The 26216-nt window shown below is 41.6% G+C and overlaps 1 protein-coding gene across 3 annotated transcripts; it reads right to left on the bottom strand.

Annotated features, from left to right (window-relative positions):
- arhgef37 (Rho guanine nucleotide exchange factor (GEF) 37) lies at window positions 1-26116 on the bottom strand. Of its 3 annotated transcripts, none has more exons than XM_047584386.1 (16): window positions 25999-26116; window positions 20027-20226; window positions 19539-19645; window positions 16053-16558; window positions 15077-15206; window positions 14169-14316; window positions 13846-14045; window positions 12293-12423; window positions 11461-11565; window positions 10371-10484; window positions 10108-10277; window positions 9539-9686; window positions 9051-9179; window positions 7763-7958; window positions 6732-6901; window positions 1-1109 (listed from the first exon to the last, which is right to left on the bottom strand). In XM_047584386.1, the coding sequence occupies exons 4-16, from the start codon at window positions 16545-16547 to the stop codon at window positions 903-905; spliced, it is 2343 nt and encodes a 780-aa protein (XP_047440342.1). In that variant the 5' UTR covers window positions 16548-16558; window positions 19539-19645; window positions 20027-20226; window positions 25999-26116; the 3' UTR covers window positions 1-902. The 3 variants fall into 3 exon arrangements, with proteins under 3 accessions (XP_047440342.1, XP_047440344.1, XP_047440343.1); XM_047584388.1 differs by having other exon boundaries at window positions 19539-19642; XM_047584387.1 differs by lacking the exons at window positions 20027-20226; window positions 25999-26116 and having other exon boundaries at window positions 19539-19913.
- Between the last annotated feature and the right edge of the window lie 100 nt (window positions 26117-26216).

The raw sequence follows: 26216 nt of genomic DNA, 5'->3' as shown, positions 1-26216 counted from the left end.
TCCTCTCCTCTCCTCTCCTCTCCTCTCCTCTCCTCTCCTCTCCTCCTCCTCTCTCCTCGTGTCGCTCTCCTACTCGGCCCTAGAGACATTTTACATTTACATTATATTACACAGTCTGAGATGATGAGAGCACAGTGTACCTGTCAGTCTCAATGCAGCAGCGCTCCGGCCTCCAGGTGAGGAAGAGGAGGAGGAGGAGGAGGAGGAGGAGGAGGAGGAGACTCAGCGTGCACACACACACACACACAATCTATTTATTCTGTGTCGCATTTAGTTTTCTAACGCAGAGACTCTCTCACGAGAACATGCAGTCTCTCTCTTTTTTCCCCGATTCAAGTGTCCCCGTCTCCCGCTGAGGATCATGGGAAATGAGTCAAGGACATGCCTACATTTTCTGTCCTCTCCTTCAGATTAAGCGGCTCCTTCATAACGTCTCTGGTGCTTTGTAACAAAAGCCCTAATAATCATTTTTTTTTTCAGTGCAGCTCAGATCGTCCTCGGGCCTGAAGTCACAGTCCTTCCCCAGCACAACCAGCGCCGGGGGCTGATACTTCCTTCATTTGCATCACTTTTTTTAGATTTACAGCAGTTATTGCACATATTCCAGTCTAGTACTGTTTGATGTTGATGGTTGTGGTTTATGCCAAACGACTTCAAACAGGAACTTATTTCCAAAACGCAGGCGTCCAGGTTAGTGCAGACATGTCTTAAATTATGTCCAGGAGGCTCGTAGCGCACACAGTGGCCGTCGCATTATCGTGGATTAAGAAGCAGTTGTTCGGTTTAAAAACACTGATTTTGACACTGAACTGAAAGTAGCAGTATCCAGTTGTGGATGAATGCTACTGTTCAAGAAGCAGCTGCAGGTTCGTTACAAGCTGGTCTAAGCTGGTCTCTCCCTCCTAGTAGCGGAAGCCGGGCCCTGTGCCCGCGGGCATGATTGTGAGGTAGTTGGAGGGCACGTAGCCTCGCTGGCCCCCTCTCACCTCCACCAGGCTCCACTCGCTGTTCCCCCGTTTGTCGTGGGGCTCCAGGACGCGGACGGACTCGCCGGCCTGCAGAGTCACTTCATGGTTCCCTCTCGCCTTAAAGTCGTAGGCAGCCAACACCTGGAAGAACGAAACGCTGGATGAAACACAACACTCTGCTCCAAAGCTTATGTTTTCTCCTACTAAATCTAAAAAATGGTTCATCTTCTGTAAGGTGGACATTTTAGCCAAACTTTTGTGTCGGCTGTTTGAGATTTTTTTAGGGTGACCAGACGTCCCTGATTTCTGGGGACAGTCCCCGTTTTGAGGACTAAAAGCAGTTATTATGGCAGACGGTCGCGCTGCTATTGACATCACAGACATAACAGTTTAAATATGTTAAAATAAATTAAACCGTAATTGTCCCTGTTCCTTCATTTCATCTTGATAACATTTAATTCTTTTTTTTTTTTATTTATTTCTGAGCTGTAAATGTCCCCAGATTTCCACATCAGCAGGCAGAGCTAACATTACTTTACTGCTAATGTGGGATTATTCTACAATATTTACTCATCATCACAGTAAAATAGTCCGTCCTTAGTCAATCTACTGCATTAATTCATCTCTCAACCAGGAGAAAATGTTGTGAACACGTGATTATGCACGAAAACAAAAAAACATACCATGATACCGTCAGAACTTTGAAAATGATGTACATGTTTGGTCATAACATCCAGCTCTAGTCACTGGTTCAGTTTGTAAAACTGAGAGTTGAATTAATGCAGCTGTTAGCCTCGAGTTATTTGAAATTACAAGAATTATTATCAAACTAAATGTGTGTGTGTGTGTGTGTGGCAGATGAAGTTTGGGTATTAGCAAACTAATTCATGTACACTTTTAACAGTTGCATGCGTAGCCTTCGTTTAGCATCTGTTTACTCCCTGGTTTGCTAACACTGGATGCTAAAGGCAGCGCTCTGTTAGTGTCTGACTCAAGTAATGAATTAAAAATGATTGATCTGATCAGAGAGACTCTCCTGTAATATATTATATGTGGTTTTAGGCAGGCGGACCGAGACTTGAACAAAACTCCATCTTACTGAAGAGTCCTCCAACTAATCAAAGCCATTTGTTGGCAAAAACTGCACAGCTCTTAAATGACACAAATGAGTGCGTCACCATTTACTACATTTAGTTGGTTTGGTTTACACATCATGACCACCTTCCTAATATTGTACAGGTCTCCAAAAGAGAGAATGGTGTTGTCTGGCTACGCAATGTTGTAGGTGGGGGGGCCTTTGAGGGGAGGGACATCTGTGGATCATCCCACTGATACTTGATCAGTTTGGGATGTAGTGAATTTGGAGTTGTTGCTCTTCAGTTCTTTTTTGAGCTTTTGTGTCTTAGTCAGGCTGCATCCTGCTGGGGATGGTAGCTGCCATCATGGAGTGTCATTGGTATGGAGTGGGGGGGTCTGGTCTGGTCTAGGTGGGGGCTACATATCTAAGCAACATCCACATGAATGAATACCAGGTCCGAACGTTTCCCAGCAGAAACACTGAATCGTCACAAGATGGTCGATGGTATTTACTTCTCCCGTCAGTGGTCATAATGTAGTGGCTGATCGTTGTATGTGACTCCCTGAAAGTCTGTGATAACTGAAATAACTGACTCCGTGTTCATCCCTCTGGCTCGGGCACATTCTTTCCGCAAATCAAGTTACGCATGACTAAGAGAGATGAGCAAGAAGGAGAGAACGCGCGCGCGACCGGCTTCAAACGAAACCACACAACACTCACACCACAAATCACTGTAATATTCTCTGAAAAGGTTAAGCCCACTAGTAATGTCTTGACAAATCCCATCTCATCACACACACACACTCTCGCACAGACCGAAGGCCTCCTAATGAGCCTTGTGTTGCTGTGACAGAGCGGCCCAGCAGGACTAATAGCCGAGTTAGGCCGGCTGCTCTGTGTCATTAACAAATCCTTCACCTCAGCTCACCTCTCAGCCACGACGTTAGCTCTGCCCTGACAACCTGCACCAATTACCATTTAATTAGCATTTTGCCAGGTAGAGGTAAAAAAAAAAAAAAAAAGTGACTGCTGTCGGCTCAGGACTGATTCATGTTGTGGATTCAGGCAAATTTGCTGCTGCTGCTAAACTTTCTCCTGGAAACGCGTGGTCATGAGATCACACTGGCAATTTATTCATAGTACGTTTGCTTGGATGTCGAAAAACTGTAACGCAACTGTTTGTTCCCCCCGAGGATTTATCAGCGAAAATAGAAATGATCTTGATTAAAAGAAAGGAAGCTCTTCACAACAACTTCTGAAAAAGCACTTCCTCTTCATTTTATCAGGAGATCAGCTTTTTTAATAGTCTTGATACGACTGCGTTTTTTGTTTCATTTTGGTTTTAACACCACAAAAACAACCGTTTTCAATAATCTTTTCTAGCCACAACATTATGACCACTGACAGGAGAAGTAAATAATCAAAATTCCAAACCTTTTCCAGATTTCTCGGTAAAGAAAACTCAAATTTATGGCATTAAGTAAATACTTGTATATCATGTAAAAACATTATGGAATTAATTGTTTGTTCTCATTATTCTGAATATGTGTGCTGTTAATTTCCAGAAGATTAAAACTGGGTGATGTATATATAAGTTATATACAAATAAGATCAAACCCAGATAAATTCAGTGCACGTTTTTTATTGTAAGTTACACATGAATCCATCCATCGATGATCATCTATGTAGCGACTGTGTGTCCTCTGTTTTAGAAAATAGTAGTAGTACTTTTCCAGACCTGCAAATGTATAAAATCAAATTCCATGCTTTTCTATACTTGTGTAGGAACCCTGTAAATAACACTGACCATCATGTGACAATGTTATGAAACCAACCTAGACCAGACCAGCCCCCCCATCCCATAGCAACGACACTCCTTGACGGCAGCAGTCATCTCCCCACACAGGCACACACACAAAATACTTTAGAGACAACTAAAAAAAAGACACAAAGAACAGCACAAAGTGTTGACCTGGCCTCCAAATTCACTAGAACCCAAACTGATCAAGTATCTGTGGGATGATCCACAGAGACCAGTCCCCTCAAAGTTCCCAAAGGCCCCCGTCAGAAGGCCCATGTCCATCCTCTGATGAGTCACAGCTGTTTGGAGACTTACACAACGTCAGGAAGGCGGTCATAATGTAACGCCTGGTATTAGAAACCTCATAAATTGTCTTGCAACGTTCCTACTTTGTCTAAAAGTGAAACTCTTTCGTGGATCACAGAGAAAGTTTCTGCCAGATAATCATGTCTTTTAAAGTTCACAGTAATACATCATCTCGGTTCCCCCTCAGGCACTTATCTTATCTCATTTTAACATTTTTTTGTTTGAGAGGAAAAAACTTTGGTGGAGGGGGAAAAAAAAAAAGAGAAGAGAAAGAAGAAGTGGCCTGAGGCTGTGGATCGTATGTTCTGTGTATGAGCAGAGTCAGACTCACGAGGGACGGATGTTTCGCTGTAACGTGAGACGTCTCACGCAAACTCACGCCTAAATCCCTCTGTTTCTCATTCAACCACACGCACACAAAGCAGAAATTTACAAGCCCCGACACTCCCCTGTCACACTCACATGTGCTGCAAATGTAAATCAAGCTCAGAGCACGTGCACGGACGAGCTTTATCGCCGCCTGCAGCTCCGCGTCGCATGAATTAACTCACACACGGTTTACAAGGTTAAACAGCTAATTATGGATCTTTCCATTAATAACGCAGACGCACGCCTATATACACGTATATATACACTCATTGACATAATGCATGCTTTAGTCCGTCACTGTAACCTTAGCCGTCACTACTAAATACCGAGGCCGACCCCGATCTTAAATCATTCTGTCGCCACGTTCCAAAAAGTAGAAGCTCTCACACGCGGGTCCTCGCAAAAGACAGACGTGTAGATACAGACACGCGGAGGCAGGCGTGGCGCAGATTGATGCCTGCGTTGTAAGAACGGTGTCACATCGATCAGTCAAGCCTTCGGACGCACTGAGTCCAAAGTGTAATTATTCATTTAGGGAATTAACCGCACACATTTTGTCGAGTCTGAGGTCAAATTCAAGCGAAAGCAGCAAAAAAAATGAGCCGAGGTCATAAACAAGTTAAAATTTGTGAGGTGTTTACTGTTTAAGATGTCACATATGAGCGTCTGGTCAGGTGCATCCAAAAAAACATCTGTCCAAGCTTCAAACGGCTCAGAATAAAGCTGCTAGACCAGTGCTGCACTGTCCAGTACGTCAGTCTCTCATGGATCAGAGTGGAAGGAAGGTTGCCACGTAAACTACAGGGATTCCTTAGACGTATTTGTTACAGTAAACAACTTAATAGTTTATACTCTTGAATAATGTATATGAGAGATCTAGAGCCCAGGACAGATGCTCTATGTAGATCTGTAACGAATAGCACAACCACAATGTGGAATATGTTACCTGATAAAATCACCGATTTACACTATTACAGTAACAACAAGCAACATCACCAAATATGAGGGAATGAGTAACTAATTGGATTTTTTCTTGGAAATGTTTTTAATTTGACTTCTTGGTTCAGATGTTTATGTAATACAAAACATGAGGCTTTTGTAAAACTTTGTAGTACGTGGACCCCAGGAAGAGTAATGGCAGCTAATGAGGATCCATATAAAGAAAAAAGAAGGTAAACAGTTTGATGTCTGGATCCTTCTAACTTTTCAAAGTCAAAAATCACCTGATGATACAGTCAGTTTAGCTTAGAAGTCACAAGCTGGAGCCGGGACTAACATCACTCAGATCGGGGTTGATCACATTCTAGTTCCACGAGGTGGAAACAATACAGATGGGCAACAATGTGTCCACATGTTTTCTGTAACGAGACACAGGAGGAGAGTCTTGCATTTTAAGGCTGACGGAGCCAAACTGTTCATGTTTTGTTTCTTGTGGGTGTTGTGCACATTTGTGCCAGTAGGTGGCAGTATCTTTATACCTCTGGTTCACTGTCTATATAATCAAGTGGGTTCATTGGCAAAGGTGCACACACTGGAGAAGCCAAGCGGTTTCTGTACTGTATTGTATTGTAGTATAAATTAGCATTAGGAAAATCTTTGGCCGATTTTAATGTTTTTTGTGTTGGTCCACTTACACCTGCACAGACAGTGACAAAGGAAGCCAGTACAGCTGAGGTTGGTGATGTTTTTTCAGTTTTCCATGTTGAAAATCTAAATTGTGGCGGGTTTGATACAGGAAATGCTGACGTCTCAGTTCAAAAACAACACACCAACGCATCCTAAGATCTTTCATGAGAAGGTTCTCATTCATCCAGGTTATGGTAAAAAACAAGGTGAAATAAAGACAACACAACTTGTAGAGTTTCTTTAAGACGTTTCATACAAGTAGCTTCTTCTGTGCAAAGAGACTGATGGGAACTGGGGTTTTAATAACAGGTTTCCATACCTGAAAATTGTATGAATCTGTTGGTGATCAGCTACTTACCCCTGATTGGAAGAATGTTTGACCCTATTTTCATTAAGCAATGAAAAGTACTTTAACGACCCCTTATTGGCCAAAGAGTCTAGTCTCAAAGTTAAACAAAACAAAAACTAAGCCTCATGAGTGAGTGTTGGACTTTAGTTCGACAACTTTAGTTCAACTACCTTTGGCGTTTTAGATAATAATCCTAACCAGTCTACTAGTGTGACTAATCAGTCTGTGAGTTACCTGGATGCAGGGCTGGCTCATGACTCTCAGCGTCTGGCTCTCTGGGGTGTACGAGTGTCTCCTGGCTCCGTTCTGACTTTCAGGCAGGGTCAGGTGTGGCGAAGGGGGCGGGTCCTCGGTCGGCTGGTGGTAGCGAAGCAGCTTTGAGGCGGGAGCGTAACCTCTTCTGCCTGCACACAACACAAGACTGAGATGTAAGTAACTCACACTAACTGAACGTACTAGACCCCAGTTAATTAAAGATTTAAGTTTGGTAAATCATGTTTTAAATGTTAAACTGGAGAAATTAACGTATATGGTCTGAGGGAAAATCAATAAATTTGAGGAAATGTGTGACACCTTCACCTTTCTGGAAAGTGGAAATCAATGAGTGAAATTGAATAAAATGGTAGCACAATATTAATTGATATAACTAATATTATTCTTAAGGGGAATGATGTGATATTCTATCTAGACTTCTTGATTAAATCTATGAAAATTTTATTTATTTGTATTTGTTTTGTATTTGATTTATTCTCATTTATTTTGTTATTATTTAATTTTATCTTTGCATCATTTTCTTTACCCTGAGAGTTGGACAGTGGGATGGGGACTGTTTATAAATGTTTGTATGCACCATATGTGCAGAAAAACTCTTTAAAAAAACAGTTTTAAAAGCCATTTCTATATCAGAATATATACTAAATACTATACATTGACTATCTGGTGTTTATGAGATTACTCCCAATTGCAATAGAAGCGATCAACCAAAAGGTGGCGCCAATGTGCTGCATGAAAAGTCCCTTTGGCTTCTCAGTATTTTCTAGGAATCTGAATGTAAACAATACACAATGGGAACATATTAAATGACAGTTTTTGAACAACAGCTGTTTCTGCACTTGGTCCCAAACTAGAGTTGAAGCTGAGTGTTTGATGCGGCTGCAACTGTTGAAACACACCAGAAACTTTACTAACTCTGTGGTTATCGGAGAACCTACTATATGCATGCAGCGCAGATGGACAATGATAAGAATGCATCTTGCAGTATTCACCTCCTGCATCGACCAGCCATCTCTTCTTGTCCCCGCGGGTGTCGGCCTCGCTGATGACAGCCACCAGTTCCCCTTTAGCCAGGCTCAGGTCCAGGTCCCGGCTGCCCACCACTGTCGCCATTACCTGGTAGATCTTTCCAGAACCGTGCTTATCCATCAGCTGCTTCAGGCGGCGCTGAGAGGACGGGCTCAGAGGCTGAAAAACACAGGATGTAAAATGAAAGATACAGAAATAGAACATGACTTCAGGCTAATTACCGGCTTCATTAACCTTAAAATGCACCTTTGTAGTTGCCGTTTAGAAATGATTGGAATTTTTGTTACACAGTCACAACGAGTTAAGTTCATTTTCCTGACAGCTAAGCTCAAAAGCATGTAACTGGAAATGTGACCAAACCGGGAAGTCATTAAGAAAAAACCGCAGAACAAGAAGAACAGCATTCATCTATAATCTTCGCTTAAAAGGCTGATTTGTAATTGAATGAAATGCGAACATTGTGATATCGATGATGTAACGACCGCGCAGTAGAATTATCAGCCATATGAATCAGTTCAAATGTTATCTAATGTTTTTATATCAAAACTCATCACGGCTGTAAAACTCGCTCCTTCTGTTTGCTTTTTTAATGCACGTTGCTCGTCAGGTCTAAATGTATGTGACCCACTTCACTGCACGAGGCAGGTTGTACAACAGGAAACACAGGCAGCAGTGACACATGTCGAAGAAAGACAAATTATTTGATTATTTCAAAGAAAAAGAGCAAACAACACAGATTTTTTTTTCTTTAGCAAACAATCCTGTCTGTCTTTTCTACATTTTTAATTCTGCTATTAGGACATTAAAGCAAAGTGTGGAACATTTTGCAGTGAGCTATGTTGAGATGAGGTATTGGTAAAATAGTCCAGTTATTCGTAATAATTTTTAGCAGTTTGCATGTTGTTAAATTTTAAAATACAAAAAGTTAGTCAAGTAAGTCATGCCAGCAGTCAGAGGCTTTTTTGAATAATTTTTTAGGCCAACTTTAAAAGAATCCAGAGTCCAGGGGCCTCATATATCAACCAAAGAGAGCGTAAGCACATTCCGACACAAAGTATGGAATTCATCAATTTGTACTTAGAAAAGTGTGTAAATTTACGCACAACTCTGACCGTGCATACAAAGACAACCTGAAAAGAAAAGTTGAAGTAAGCTACTATTGATTATCTTGTATTATTGGACGATTGTGATCTAATTAAATTTACAGACAGACAACAACAAAAAAAAATAGACAAAAGAAAGATTTCCAACCTGGACAAATGGTGCATTGAGCGTGTCTTCGACGCTTTGACATAAAGTCTGCAGCTTCCTCGCACCTTCAAGCACTGAGGACTCTGCCCACTCCCAGAATGCACCAGGCTGGAGGTAGCTGTGAGGAAGCTGGAATGAAACACAAGTAGAAAAAGAAAAAGCTTTAACCTTTAAACATCACTAATGATCTATTAGTGATACCTGAAGATTTCACGGTTTTTAATTTGCATAAAACCCATATATACTCACATGTAATATAACAACTACTCATGCCCATGTGTTCCTGTTAATACTTCCAGCAGTAACTTTATGAGTACTTTGTACGAGCTCTAGGTTTTCTCTAATTCTTTGAATAATGTTTTTTTTACTCTCATGTACCATGTCCTTTTGTCTGTGCATGCTCTGAGGGCGTCTAGCTGCAAGTTCAGTAAAGTATCTTTCAAAAAGTTGGATTGCATTTGATGTTACGTGTTAAGATAGGTTTGTACCTGTTGTGCAAAACTCTGGAACAGCTGCTCCATGTCTGAGGCGAGGTCTTTGTGGAGGCAGCTGAACGTCCCCAACATGCTCCAGATCATCTGCAGAGCCAGGCCGTTGAACTGAGGAAGCTCGTTAAGGAGCAGCGTGTTCATCGTCCTGACAGACGAGGAGAAGAGAGGAGGCAATATTATAAAATGGGAACCAGAAATAACCCTGATTATGGTGCCAGTTTGACACCAGTGTAGACTATAATTATACCCGAGTTTTATTGAAAGCACTTTCAAACTCAAACTCAATGGTAAAGTCAGAGGGCATTTTCATTTAGAACTGGTGGAAGCCAGTTTTACCAAGCATATTGTCACATTTACTTCTCCCGTCAGTGGTCATAATGTTGTGGCTGGTTGTGCATGTACAGTATATATCATGTGCAGCTGCCACTCCTTTTGTCGTGACTCAGTTTTAAAAGACTTTAATAAGTGATCTTAGTCAGTGCTTCGGTCAGGACTCTAAAATAGTTCAAAGATTCAACCCAAACCAACTACAGTCCACCCTGTAATTTAAATATATATATCTCTACCTGTATGTGTTAGCCACAGCCTGCTCCTCGTAGCTCAGACTGGGTTTAGCTTCAATGACCTCATAGTCGAGCAGCTTGTCGAGTCTTTTCCTGATCAGGTTCCTCGGTCCCGCCAGGAGGTCGCGGAGCGCACACAGCGGCTTGTGGATCAACGTTCTCATCCTCTTCTCCTGGATTGAAGAACATCGTTTAAGCCTCAGAAAACTGCTTCACGTGTAACGTGTCAATCATTTCAGAGTTTCAGTCTGTTCTGTTTGGCTTACGAATGTAGGAAGGATCCACTGCCTGAGTGCTGTGGTGATCTCCTTGTAGCAGATAGGTGCCTTCTCTCCATCCATGTCAAAGTCAAACTTTTCCGTCTCGCAGTCCAGGAACATCTACAGGCAAACAAGAAACAACTGTGAGGCAAATTATGACTTTGTGGGATAAATCTGATCAGTGAGCAGATTGTGGTTGTACTTTATATGTTTGTGTACAAACCAGAAGCTGTTAGAGTTTCATAAACAGGTTCATAGTGAAGCTACTGTGAAGTAGATTCCCATAAAAAAGAAGTAAGAAACAGGAAAGAAGAGGAAGAAAATTTGACACAGAGCGATCATATGTTATTCATTTAATGTACTGACAGATAAAATAGACTCTGCTTCGTGCTGGACTGCATAAAAATAATTTTAAAAAAAGGAAAGGGACATGCAATGCTGATCCCTGTTGGCTGGAAATAGAAAGAGGAAAACAGCTTTACAGGATAATTTTAGAGCGGAAAGTTACACAGAAACTCGTGTGTTTGACCTCAGGGACTTAAAGGAGCTCCTGAGTTTACACACGCTCATAAATATTTATCCGGTTATGATGTACCTGTGACTGGAAAGTCTTGAGTCATACACTCGACAATAACAGGTTAAGTGCTTCACCTTTCATTCCAGACCTTTAATCATATGAAAGAGATCTGATAAAAATGTTGTGCTCGCTGTACAGTGTATGTGGACTTTTGAATGAGAAGAAAAGTGTATGGACACATTTAAAATGAACTCATTACACACACATTCAATGGCTAAAAACTGCAGACAGACTCAATCCAAACCCTTCATTAACAAAGGAGCTCGGTAGAAACGTGTCAGCAGAAAATAAGATAAACCAACCAGAAAGAAGTAGATGACAACTAATATGAGGCCTTGGACAATTTATTTATTATGCAAGAGGATCCTGATATTCTTATTTTCACGCTGCTGACTGATAATGTCTGATACTAGGATACGTCTTCTTCTAAAACAAATGTTATCTAATGTGAGTCTGGTAATAAACCCTCACATTAAAGATATTATGAAAGGCTTTACTCATAGGGCATCCACAGCTCACCTGGAGATGATGCAGGTATGTCTCCACGTTCTCCAGAAGCTGTAGGATCCCGTTCTCCAGGACGTAAAAGAAGCCTTCCAGGGCGTCAAACTCCTCGTCCACCAGCTACACCAGAATACACAGGGAGACGTATGATCATCCTTTCTTTATTTAAACTGTTAAATCAGCTCCACTGAGATAATATTATACATCATTTATGAACCCCCGGGGTTTACATATGCATTTTGTCAATAACTGTTCTTACATCCTTTCCACTCTCCTTCCAGACTTTACTGCTGCTCGGCAACGTTTCACAGAATTCCTCATTTACCGTGAGCTACACAAACAAGATGAAGGTGTCTTTAATCAGCTCTATCATCCCCGGGAGGTTGAGTGGGCACCACCACCAGTGAAATAAGAGCCTCTGAATGTAAAGTTAATGCTTTAAAGTTCCTTTGATATATTGACTAGACGCAATTATGCTGCAACGTAATTATGAGAAAAAATATCAAAAGGAATGAGTGGGGAAAGCATCAATAAAAATTAAGCTAAACTAGACATGTAATCTCTTTGATAGAAACATCAGTGAACTGACACGGGCAGTTTTGGCACAGAGCAGCAGATCAGAGTAAAAACCAGGTTTCAGTAACTCATCATATCATAAATTCTCTTTGGTTAATAATTCATCACGGAGGTTGGAGCAGAAGGTATGATGTGTACTCAGAGTTTATTAGTTTATGACTGAAAGGCCAGTGATCTGGAAAAACCTCTATAATGTGTGTCTTTATTTATTCTTATGGCTTCTTAAAGTCCATATCGCCCGGTTGTCGTCAGACACAGAACTGTATCGTACCTTAGGAGCTATTCCTGCCTCGTGTTTGAAGTACTGGCTGAGCCTCGCTGTCTTCTTCGCGATGCTGTGGGTGTTGAGGCGGTTGATCTTGTCCTTGATGGTCAGAGTTTCCGTCTTCTTGTATTTGTCAGCTGCAAAGTAGGAGGGGACACCCTTTGTCACAAAACCAGACAAGACGAGACAAGACATCTGCTCTGATATTTACTGTGGTCGGGAGCCAGGTGCAAGCCAACATTAGAAAATGTCACCGTAACACATTTACAAGCCCTGAAACTGAGTTACATTTCAGAAAACAAATGAACAAGACGCAAAACACTTTGTCAAATGTCAAAATGAACTGGAAAGGTTGCTAACAAAGCTCTGTTTCAACATAAAGACTTAGCAGCTGCTAACCAGCAGCGCAATTCACGTTCACTAACATACTTCAGATAGCGGGTGCTATGCTAATGTTAACGTTGTTTAACATTATCCAGCTGTTGAGATGCGTTTGGTCCGTCTCTGTGGTCAGTGCCATTTAAAAACTATAAAGACCGACCACACAAAAAACAAAATATGCTGCCCACAAAACGGGACATCTTTGGTTACCATGGTCTCCGTCACCGACGCTGACGTCACTGTCGCCCGGGGCCACGCCCCCCTGAGTCTGAGCGGCAAAAACATGGTGACGTGTATCAGTAAATACAGCGAGACCAGGGAAAGGTGGATTATTAGATCAAATTAACGCGCAATTGGACTTGATAATGATCCATGCGAAATAGTGTGGATTTTGGAAACATGGATTAGCCTCAGTTTCAGTTAGTTTAAGTTAGTTTTAGGTCATTTCAGATATGATAAATGTAGCTAAATAAAAGATGCTAATGCTAAGAGCTTTACTGAGAAGTAACGTTAGCCACACAATACTGTAGCATTAAAAGGATTAAAAGGTTACTGTCGGCCGTAACTACGCCAAAACATCTACACTAAATGAGAAGCAGAACCCCAGGTTTCTGTGCCTGGGTTCCAGGCGTTTCTTCACAATGTAGCGATTCCATTTACTTCACTTTTCTTTGGACGTGGGATCTATCTGTAAAAAATGTATCTCCGACTGCTTTTCCAAACCGTTGGTAGAGTCACTCGCACAACAGCTCTTCCCCATTTTATTGATTTTTATGATTTAGTTGCTATTAAAGCCTATGATTCAAACTAATGCGGCTAATCTCCTAATCTGCCACCCAGTGGCCGTAACCATGGAGACCTCCCTACATGTGACGTCACTTCCGCTTCCACCTCGGAGTTGGTACATTCCCTTTCCGGTTGATGGAGACGTTTGTAAATTTGTTTCACCGTTTAAAAAAGTGTTGTTTTCTGAAATTGTAAATGTGTTTCAGGACTTGTAAATGTGTTATGGTAATGTAGCTTTGTTTTATTATATGTAAAAATGTTTCCTAAAATGTAAATTTGTCTCAAGCTTTGTAAAAGTGTTTCACATTTTTGTAATGTTGGTTTGCACCTCCCGGCCACCGTAGATGTTCGCTATTTCAGTTAAACTCTCTGCGGGAAACTCTCTCTCTTACCGACTTCCTTGAAACGTTTGTACTCGTTTATGCGACAGTTCAGGGCGATGGAGGTGTGAGCCGTCTGCTCCAGGAGCGAATAGGCCGGGTGGGTCGGCTCAGTGTGTTTCTGGATGGTTTGCAGGAGGAGGGGGTAGCGGGCGATCCGCTGCACGGGCATCACCAAGAAGAAACTCAGAGAGGTGGCGTTGACCTCAGGCCTGCAGAGACAAACAGAAACTGTGAGCTCTTATAAACGAAGCCCTATATGTGACATCTGCTTTAAGTACTTTTAGTCCTGATGGGAAACAGAATAAAGCAATAAAAAAAAAAAAAAAACCTACGCTGAGGCCTTGATGACTTTTATAATCTCATTCCAGAGGGCCTCCTTCTGTTTGTAGCTGTTCTCCACCACGGAAACATTATTGTAGTTGGCCAAGTATTCCTTGTAGGCTGCTTCGATGTCAGAAGACAGGCTGAGGAACGATTCGCCTGAAAAAGAAAACAAGAAAGGAGAAATTATGTCGAGGCCAAGGCTTTTTCCAACAAGAAACGTAAGAGACACCCACCTTAAAACACTGACAATAAAAAACCTATAAACGATGAACTGTAGCTTTGTTCATGTCAAACCATTTGTTCTCGGCACATGTTTGAAGACTCAATAAACATAACAATACAGGCTTTAAACGAAAAGCTCTCGTCCATTTAAATGCTGACATTGCTATCAGGCAGACAGGCAAATTTAATCTACAGCTTCCATGCTGAGAACAGATGAAATGTTGTCAGGGGAAGAGACACGTCCAGGCATGTCATGACTGCGGGAATCATTTTTGCACCAATCTCCTTAGTTTTCTGCTACATTTTCCCTAATTTTGTGCAACTGTTCTTGCAAGTTTTGTGGTCCCTGCATCCTTGAATGGATCTTGGGTTCCCAATGCTGCAACATTACCAGTCTGTAAGCAGCATGCCCTCTCAAAAGCTGCATTAACATGTGTAAATAGAGGGAAATGTAAAGTCGACGCAGTCTTCTTACGCCTCCACAGACCCTGCTGAGACAGAAACTGTGACGAACTTTCACACGACTGTGAAGCTACATGTAAGACTAGATGGCTACACTGTTTGTTTCCTGTCTACAAGTGAGATCAATCGATTTGCAGCAACCTTACCACTTCCTGTTATAACCAGATCACAAAGACTTAATGAAGGCACTTTATATACAGGCAGAGGACGTGAGTGATTGTGTGTTCCTTACAGAGGTTCTCCAGGAAGTGAGGGTCCGCAGATTGAACCTGCTTCTGGTCCAAAAGGCTGAGGAAACGGCCCGAGACGTCCATGACCTCCTCTATGTAGAGGAACATGCTGTCCAGGTTGGCTGGAGGAGGCTTGGGTGAGAATGCAAATGGGAAAAAAAAAACATTTTTTTAGTACATTGCAGGAATATAGTGTAGATATGTTATTTAAACCTCATCAACAGATGCTAAAGGTCCTTAAGTGGGTCTAAACCACCAATTAGGCATAACATTATGACCACCTTCAGGTCTCCAAAACAGGGGAACAAGCAAAAGCAATCTCAGAAACATCCAGATAGCAACACCAACACAGTCCCCGTGTGATTCCAAATTTGCGGTTTATTATAGCAATAAGAAGATGATCTTGGGAAGGAGTTTCTTTATTACAGGAAAACATGCTAATGCAGCAGATAAGCACCTCCTCTGTCCTCCTCTATTCTATTCTAATGAGAAAACAGTGGGCACGCAACCGGTGGAGGACGGACAATCTGCGCATTGCCAGAGAAGACAATCCAGCATCTTTTCTGTCTCACAATGCCGCCATTCATCCACATTCATTCTGTTTTTCTCTCCTTCTCTGCTGCCTCTCTCTCTCTCTCTGTGTCTGTCCTTCATACTTATTTCTGAATGTCCATTTAATCAGCTGTCCTTCAATTCACCGCTTAATTTCCTTCCCCCTAACAGGCCATCAGCTCATATTTTAGTGTCTTTATTCCCTATTCCCCTTTTTCCCGTGCTCATCAGCACCTCAGCTCTTCTGGCCCATAAAGCCCGATTCCATTATCTTTTACGAGGCCTCATTTCATTACAGCGGCGCTGATAACTGATTATTTAGCAGTAATAAGCAATATTTCAGACATAATGAAAAGCTAACGATAATAAGTCAACAAGAAGAGGAGGAGGAGGCAGGCGGAGCTGCATCTCAGATGTTTATTGTACCTGTAGTTTGTGCAGGTTGCTCCTGATAGTGACGGTGCTGAGCTGCAGCATCCGAAGGTAATTCCTCTCAGACTGGACCAGCTCCTCTATGGCCATCTGCTGCCTCTGGGCCGCCCTCTCTTTAGCTGCGGCTTCCTCCTCTTCAGACTTCTTCTTGGCCTCCGCGGCCTCCTCGGCCAGCCTCTCCTCCGACATCGAACTCTCCTCTGAGAAACTCTCCACCGAGCAGAGTCTTAAATTCCTCGGGACGGTTTTCGTGTCGACGAGTTCCGAGGAAGCCTCCGGCGCCGCCACAAACGCGGACACCTGCGACTTGATTGTGTCCGACTCTGAGCTGACGAGCTGATCTCCCTCCTCGGTGGTTTCGTCCCTCTGCTCCTGGAGCTTGTCTTTCTTAAAGGCCTTCTGGATAGCTCCCAGGGGAGACAGAGAAGATGAAGCCGGCTTAGGGAGAGCCAGTGTGAAGGAGGGCTGAGGCCTCCTGGGCACCTCCATGCTGAAGATCGCTGTCAAAGAAAAACACTCCTTAGACGCCATTTAAAATGAGATTTTTTGCACTTACAAACATATCCTCATATTTAACAGTATCAGCTCAACTAAGTAAATGATTCTATTGGCGTTTAAAGGAGTTGTGCTTAGATAAATAGAGGTGTTTTCACATTCCTGTCGTAACAAGAGCCCTAAAACCTTAACTTTTTGATTGATTTCATTATTGACTGTTTGAGTAAACAGTGCAGAGGTCAACAGCTGCACGGTGTCATGTTTTCTCATTATGATCGTGCAGCAGATGGTGCACACTGGAGGCTTCAGTCACGAAGATGCACCTTATATTGATCTGTAGATCAGCCTGACGGAGCAGCAATATGGACATGAACTCATGTTCACTCTCTTTTCATATACTTGTACATTTTTCTTTGGATATTAATTGGACTCTGGACTCAACACGTGCAATAACTTCCCACAACAATACTCTACATTCAGCGTTGTTAAAGAGCAACAACTCGACACATGTTCACTTATAGTGAGTATATATAGTACATTGCTCTTTGTTCTAAACAAAGCTACACTTTGAGTAGGAGCTGTTGTATTGGGATTGGGATTAATAAAGTAATTCTGATTCTGATTTGATGAATCCGAGGGCCCTAAACTTTTCAGAAGCTCAGCAGCTTAATGCTTTGGTTTCAGCGTAGTTAGAAGTAGTGAGAGGCACAAACTGAGCAGATGTTGTCTGCATCGCTCTGTATTTGCACAGCTGTGCTGCCTTAAAAGTTGCATATTTAACACGCCCGTGATACATCTGGAACGGCACCGTATGTCTGCTCTGAGGAAGGAGAAACATATTTTCTGGACATCTGATGACAGAAACGATCTTCCAAAGGAACATTCCTCACATTTCCAGGCTGATAACGTTATATGTTCCTGATTTGATTTTTGGACGTGAGTGAAAGAACATCCCGTCAGTGTGCACTTCTTTTAAAAAAAGCTGTGGCTTCTGTAGTTGCATAAACCAGCAGACAGCTGCAGATGAGGTGTCCTTTGTTGATATTGCTTACTTCACACTACTAATGCAGAGGGGGGGGGGGGTGTATTGTCATGGATACTCTGAGCTGGGACACCACGTGCCGTCCCACCAGGAGGTTGGCAAGCTGCTCACAGAGAAACGCTGTCACGCTGCCACCGCTGTGACAATTAGCCGCGACATGGTTCAGCTCAACAGCCCTCTGTGGCTTTAAATGACCGACTCTGGCGACTCTAAGTTCTGGGTCCGACTCAAATCATAGTGATTAAATCACAGCGTCCGTGTGATGAATTACTCATGACAACATTTAACGTCAGCTGTAACCTCAGTCCTTTTTTCTATTTTAGTTTTCTAACTGTGTTTTGCTACCGAACCAAGACCTCTGAGAATGACAAACAGATTTGTTTGCGCTTGAGTCACACGCATACAACACATTTTGTTGGATGGGTAAAAATCTGCTGCTTGTCTTTCACTGTCTGTTTGAAATGAATGAACGTAGCTGTTTTAAACCCTGATAACATCAGGACGTGATGAACTGCTGCACTCCTGCGTCACACACGGACAAATTCCCTCGTATCAGTCGTAGCCGGTGCTACGAGATGAATCTTCAGATCATTACGTACATTTAAAACCAGTTTAAAGTCTAGTTTTAAGTCTAGCTTTAAGTCTCGTCACGTAGCAAAAAGTGTAGATACTCAGAGCCCTGACTCACATGGACTTTAATGAGACAAACAAGGTAAATGCCTTGAGGGAAGCACAACAACAACAACCCACTTTTCTGAAATATAACACTACCTTTGTGTTGCTAACAATGACTAGATGAGTACTTGTTAAAAGGTATTAGTTGGCATTTTCATTTAAATGGCTTTTTTAAATGAGTGCCATGGTTTTAATGAGGTACACTTATTTTGATTTGATTTGATTTTAGTGATTTACCCCAAACATGCAAATGATATGAGTCGATACAATCTTAAAATAGTAATAAAAAAGAATAATTAAGCAATAAAATTGCACCTCTTCTCCAATGTTATTAATTCTAGTAGTCTGTCTATCTATGTATATACACACAAACAGATACATATATCTACATATATACATATTCAAACATACAAGTACACTTAAATACACACATAAACTTTTTATATATAAATATTATGTAAGTAACTAATAATTAGCTGAAGGAATATATATTTATATGTAAACAACAATGAATCCCTGGTGACAATCGATAACCCTCGTCCCTAAATCTTGTGAGAACTTTTTTTTTGTTGTAAGAGTTTTAAAAGTGGTTTAAGTTTGCCTCAAACTTCCCTAAACTCAAGGTCTATTAACTTTTAGGGCGTCATTGGTTTATGGGGCTGAATTAGACGTCAACAAATTTCACATCCCTATTTAAATGGGCTGCTATGACTGAACGTCATTCATTTTGATCTAATCCTAATTGAACTAACTCTGCCCCCAAGCAAAAGGTTTGGGGGCTTCGCAACATATGGTGTGTGTGTGTGTGTGTGTGTGTGTGTGTGTGTGTGTGTGTGTGTGTGTGTGTGTGTGTGTGGGGGATTACTGAGATTTACAACTTGGATGTGAAACCTCACCACTACTGATTTTAGCAAAAGCAATAATAAGTGTGAACCAACAATTAACAATACAGCAACTGTTTCAACACTCTAGCATTTAAACAAAATTAACTTCTGACTTAAAAACAGTTTGTGTAAACTCTCAAACTACTTTTATTTATCCAAGAATCATCAAAAAATGAGGTAAAATTGCTGCTATCAACATGCTGTCCATCAACCAATAAGCACACACACACGGCAAAACGCCAAAACTTTAAATCACTGCAACATCTGCAGCTTCCCAACCTGATCCAGAACGAGCACAAGCAAAGCTCGTCTGACAACAACAGTGTGTGTTTTAATATGACACAGCATCATTACAACAGCGAGAGCACGCGAGTCTGTCATTACCTGGAGAAGAAGAAGTCCTGATTCAGCTGCGGTGAAACGTCGATCTGTCCTTCTCTACCCGTCTGTGTTGTTGCGCTGAAGCAGAATCTGCTGCAGAGGAGACGCTGCTGCATGGAAAACACACACACAGACAGACACACACACAGAAAGAGACGCACACTGGTGTAACTTTCTCCAGTGAGTCACACACATCAGGCTTCTGCTGCTGCTGCTGCTGCTGCTGCTGCTGAGCTTCATGTGGCAAGAGTGTGTGAGCGTTTATTCACGAGTGTGTGCGTGTGTGAGAGAGGGAAACACAGCATATATAAGTAGTGTGAGAGGAAAGGGGGGGATGGGAGTGGAAAGGAGGGTGGGCTGGCTGTTTTGTAGAGGAAAAACACAGTGGAGGGGAGGGGAGGGGGGGCCACACACACACACATATGCACACGAATGCTGCTGAATAGGCTGATTGACTGCAGCAGCCGGTGGGAAGAGGAAGCGGCACTCACCAGGCGGCGGATGATTGGACGAGGAGTCTTCACAGAGCGATCGAAGGGCCAATCAGACGGCACCTCGAGGTGCTCGGTGAAATACGTCCAGACCAATGAATGCGGAGCGACGAAGTGATTGAAGTTTTCCTCTCGCAGGCAACAAAAGCACCGTGGGACGTCCCATCCTCTTCCAATTCCAAAGGGGCCGTCTGGATTTTCTGGTGGAAGGTCACAAAAGAGAGATTTATAGCTCACTCCTTTTAGGGGCTTTCAGCCAGAAACAACAGATATTGTTTCAGTTTTATTTGGTTAATTAAAGAATTAAAGAGGAAGATGACTGAGCACCCACTGGTCACTGCAAAGACAAGTTTCCACTGGAAGTTTATAGCTGTTAAATTCAATTTGACTTCATTTATACAGAGCCACAGTGCAACAGGATTAAATGTCACATGTGATGCTGAGAAATAAATAAATAATCCACAGTGATGCTTTGTGGCAAATGAATGTCAAGATCCTATCATGTGCTACCAATCTTAGTATTTGTTTTTCATGGAGTACGTACTGTATAGACTTTGTACTGATAAATATACAATAAAAACACAAAAACAGTTATTTAAAGTAATGTCTTTACTATTAGAACTTTTAAATATTCTTATGCAATTCAGACTTTATCATTCAATCAAGAGCAATTACACTGAGAACTAAATTTTACATGTTAAACATGTCAATTATATGTTAAACGTTTCTCTACAGAAGTAAAAACCTCGGACCATTAACAGTTAAAACAGTCTTCAAATATTTGCTTCATCTTGTATTTTAACAGGTTGTTTGTGTATTAGAACTCATCGTGTGTTCACACCAAAGCAATGTGGTCTGAGATCAGATCAGTCAGACGTGACCTCAGTGCATCATGTGCGTGTTCGCACCAAGACGGATGTTAAAGCGGCGGTATCGGATCGATACTAGCGTGATGAGACTGATACTCTTGTTGCAGTTCCTCTTCTATTAATTAGTAAATGGGAACATGTTTATTGACTAAAATATTTGCCCGGTGTTTTATCATAATCAACTAACTAAGGGCAACAAAGTTATTCAATGATTATGACAATTCAAGTAAAAAGTATCGGCGATACTAGCCCTGTATTCACTTGGCATCGGATGGATACCAACAGTCCCAGTATCGCCCAGCCCTACTCCACACCAGGAGATCAAGTTGTCATTTCTCACAGATCTTCGCTCATCACAGAAAATCTGGTGTTTGTTATCGTGCAGACAGATGATGCAGCTTCAAATCCAGGGTGGGGACTTATTACTGACAGAGCCCACAGGATGTAACACCCACCCGACATGGTCACCTTCCTTTACAGTGGACGTTTAGCCTCTGGAGCACAGAGGTACTAACTACACAGAGCTACGTTTGATTTTGACCTCATCTATTATATATTTAATGTGTTTCCCATGTTAAATGTATTATTTACTTCCACAATTTCCTCCCTTCCTTGAGCTTAATCAGAAGAAGACGTCATCGTGAACTTGGCCTGAGACAGGGAAGGTATTCGTAGCGGTCGGACCGGACGAGCAGGGAACGAGGGAGGAATGAAGGCAGCAGATAATGTGGGCCACGACATCGGTATGTGTGGAAGGAATGCTGCAGGGCTGAACTCTTTCTCGTACCGCGTCACGTCAACACAAGGTGCGCTGCAGGAGCAGAAGGCTTCGCAAAGTGACACAGCACTTTCGACATTTAGCTACATCTCTGTTATCAGCACAAACACGTTACCCAAAACCAAAGCCTGTTTTTCCAAGAATTAAAAAAAGAAAAAGATTCGTAGAAAGTACTTTAGAGTAGCTGTGCCAAGATTACTGAAGGTGTTGCACGTTTGGGTGTTTACATTGCAAACACTGGCTGGTGTTAGCTTAGTGCAGACATATCAAAGAACACACGCGGGTCATATACTGGACAATAAAGTAATAAACCATTGGAAAAAGGAATAGTAGGGAGAATGGTTGAATAAAAATATGCAAGATGTGCCAAGCAGAGGTAAAATACAAGGACAATATCACCAAATCTGAAATAATTTTCAAAGTTAAGTATCTCTAAATGAATCAGATCAAACATGCTCCAACTCTGAGCTACACAGGCTATGATTAATAATGTTTAACTCGCCCCAAAGTGTCTTTGTATTTGTGTATTTGTGTATTTGGGCTCTGAGGGCTCTAAGCAGTTTTCTGACTCTTTGCTAGCATGCTGCTAACGCTACACCTCCCTCACTGCGTCAGGGAGTGTCTGAAGTAATTCCAGTAATAAATGACTAATTCAGCTTAAATTCCCCACATATTTCTTTATCTAGATAACCAGCTGTCTGTCACGGGGCTCAACAGGTTGGCCCGTCTGTCCCAGTTAGCTTCAAAGCAGACAGGAAAATATCCGAGCAGGTTCATCAGCTGTGCATTAGCTAAAGTACGGGACCTTCACATGACAGTAAATGAGAATCAGAGCTAGATGAGGGCGATGACTTTGTGAGAAGGCTAAATGTAGAATGGCGAGTTGGTGTAATTAAAGGGGTTGGACCAGATCCTGGCTGCTGGACAGGCCTTGTGTATATACTGTATGCCTTTCATATCTGATAGCAGCTATCTGGAGGAAACAGTCCTTCACGGTCGACCGAGGACACAAAACAGTTAAAATCACGGTAACTTTTCAAGTTCATGGCCTCAGATGAACAGACTCAGGGAGTTCTTCATAATATTATCACGAGCAACCAGCTAGAAATACTTTGTTCATATCTGACATGTTAAATGCGTCTTAACCCTCATACCTTAATTTAAAATTGTTACCATCAAGGAACAAAAGTGTCCTCTTCAAAAACGCCCTAAAAATAGCATATATTAATATTTTTTTTCTATTTCTTTTACACAAATCATTTAATCTACTTCAGTACTAATCATAAACACCAAAAGTTTTATTATTTACTTTATATGTGATCAAAAGCAATGTCGCTACTGATCATTGCTGTGTCCAAGGCTCTAATAATCCCCCAAAGAAAAATCCACATATTTCAATTTTAGTTTCTTGTGATGTCATCAAAAACATATAAAGGGTTAAAAGTCAGAAACGAAACTAACTTTTACTTATCTGTAGTTGTGATTAGTACTGAAGTGGACTAAAAGATATGTAAAAAAACAACAACAACAACATAACAATTTAGGTTACACAGTGTAAAAAATGGAGCATTTTGGGATCTAAGTGTGTGAAAATACAAATATGACATCAAAAAGCTTAACTACCACTAAAAAAAACATGCAAACAAACACCAGCATCATCTGGGGTGCAGTTAAATACTGTTTGCTGCATCATGGTTTCATGATGAGATGACACATATTTTGGAACCAAGTGTGAAAAGTCACTGACGTCCCAGCGCTTATTAATTTACTCATTTCCGCTCTCATGTTTTTTTTCTTTCTCAAATGATTCCTCCTCCTTCACGACACACGCACACGGTAACTTTTCACAGTTCACGCCCAAATATTAGCTCCTGACGTCCACTTTAAAAACACACGCTTCCTGTTTGCAGGTTGTGTGAAAACAGCTGAGAAGAGATGACATGGATGAAGACAAAAGAGGTGCTGACTGTTCACGTCTGTTCACGCAACATTACGCGCTCCCTGTCAAACATTCACGAGGCAGCAGCGTCACACACACACACACACACACACACACACACACACACACACACACTGAGGGAAGAATCAGGTTAGTAGGAGGGAGTGACAGTAGGTTTGTGTGTTATGTTTGTCTTGGCCCAGTAGGCTAGTTGGCCTTGACCTTTGTCTCTTCTGTAACTTTCTGCTTAGAATAAGGATTCTGTTACACATAGTAAACTCTTATACTGATTATTTTAACAAGCAAGGCATTCCTCAAAGCTGCCCGGGGAAAGTAATGTGGTCAGTGGATCCATAGACTGTATGTAAATATGGACACCATATCTCCACTTCCTTGTTCTCGCCAAACTGATGCTATTTTCCCAGGGGTACGAGTCTGATCAGCATGGTCTGAGGGCGGGGCCACGATATTGATGCCCCGCCCACATATCCTCCAGACTGACTTGTGTTTCTGTTTAATTAATACTACACCCTGCTCTACTGTCACCTGGTACATGGACATGTTGGATAATATATATATATATACACTGTAGTTATTTTTAAAAACTGTTTTTACAACTCTCACGGTCCCATGGGACCTTTTTACAGAGTGGTTGGCATGGCAACTGGTGGTCGCCATCCTGTTTCCATAGCATTAAATGACTAAAATGAAACTTATGCAAAAAACTAGACACTTGAACATGCATCAACACTATATTAACTACCTAAAATGACAGAAACTATCCTCGAAAAACTTTAGTGTTATTTCCACTAACAAGGAGGGGGTGGAGCTTATGGCCTATGCTGCAGCCAGCCACCAGGGGGAGCTCTACTAGCTCTGGCTTCACTTTTGACCATATTTGTCCATATTTTTAGTGTCTATATGGTTGGATCAGATTTCTCAGGGTGCATGTTAATACCAGGTCTAAACCAGCTGTAAGAGCATAGTGTCACTGCCATTGTGTTGTGTTCGGTCAGGTAAGTTGCAGGTAGCTACGTAGCAGAGGTAAAAATAACAAACAATCTATTTTAAGAGTCGCGGTTCGACGCGTCCCTTTTTTAAATTCTAATTTTAGAAGAGCTTATATAATTATATGCTTCAAAACAGGTATGTCACAAAAGATTACGCCATCCAAAAGAAGACACTCCAAATGAGTGTCATGATGCATGATGTCCAACATTTAAACATGTCTGGTTACATAATCTTCATGCCTCAGATTTCTTCAGTTCTTTGTGTGTCTTTGTCACTGAGGACATCAGAAATAGAAGACGAAGAAGAATGAGAATGAAAAGAAGAAGCTGATAAACATCACTTACGTCACAGGAAATCTCACTCTGTCCATTTTACTCTAAATGGCCTTTAAACAGGAAATCAGCAAGTTCAAGTTTTCCACAGAACTCAGTACAACGTGAAGATGACACATGCTGCACTTAAAGTAGACACTCACTTGCCCAAAACAAGTGAAAACGAATGCATTTTGATGTAACACCAAATCACGACTGCTATAATGTTCAGTTTTTGTCGAAACAGCGTTTAGAAAAGCTGGACATTGAACTAGATGATCCAATTTGGAGGAGCTGGATTAAATGAAACACTCTTTCTGTTATTCAGGAACACGCGTGGGTATAATAAAATTCAATCGCACAATTAGCTACAGCCCTGAAAACTCAGATGATTCAACAGCTGACTCAGTTATTCTAATGTAGATTCTAATGTCTAATGTAGAAAACCGTGACCTACATGAAGCTGACATTGATGCATTGGAATGGATCTGTGTACCTAATGAATTGGCAAATGAGCGCATTGGTTAAAGAATAAACACAAAACTGGTACGACAGGTGAATATAGGGCTTGAATGTTATGGTTATGATGATGATGATTATTATTACTAGTCTGTTAAATGAAAGGTGTCCTTCCTACATGTTTCCCACGTGTCCATAATAAAGCAGCATACCTCAAATAAAACGTATGTTATCAAAATATAGCGTTATCTTTGTGGGTTAAGCCGCACACACAGCAGTCGGCTGTTTTGATTTCATTTGGAGGAGAAAAGGGGGCGGACACCAGCCACCAGCCACCAGGACACTTTTCATTTTTAAGGTTTTTGGAGGATTTCTTTTCATTTTTCTTCAATTAACCGTTACTGATGATACAGTCGTGGGGGATTTGGAGGAAAATCAGATGTAGCAAAGTGCAGCACGAAGATAAACAGGTAAAAAAACGCAACCTCGTTCGGTTAAAGGCTAGGGAATAAAGCTGCCTTGTGTTCGGGTAATAATAAATAAATATTTTTTTTTTAAAAAAAGCAGAGAATGACAAAGGTATGTGATTTAAAAGAATTGCTTACCGGGCCGCTACCGTCCTCTCATATAATCATATTTAATCCCCCGGAGACGCTTCGCTCGCCGCGTTTCTGTCATGAACTCCGTCTCACCTGTTGTCAACCAGCGTCTTGTCAAGTGTCCACAGGAACAAGTTATCAGAACATCCGCTCCCTACTGTTAAGAAAATAAAAGCATCAAAACTAACAACATCCGCCACCTTTTCAGAATAAAATGACGGAAA

Source organism: Mugil cephalus, chromosome 5 (genome assembly GCF_022458985.1).
Source record: "Mugil cephalus isolate CIBA_MC_2020 chromosome 5, CIBA_Mcephalus_1.1, whole genome shotgun sequence".
Lineage (NCBI taxonomy): Eukaryota > Metazoa > Chordata > Actinopteri > Mugiliformes > Mugilidae > Mugil > Mugil cephalus.
Note: the sequence above shows the minus strand (reverse complement) of the source record. Positions and strands in the feature narration are given on the sequence as shown.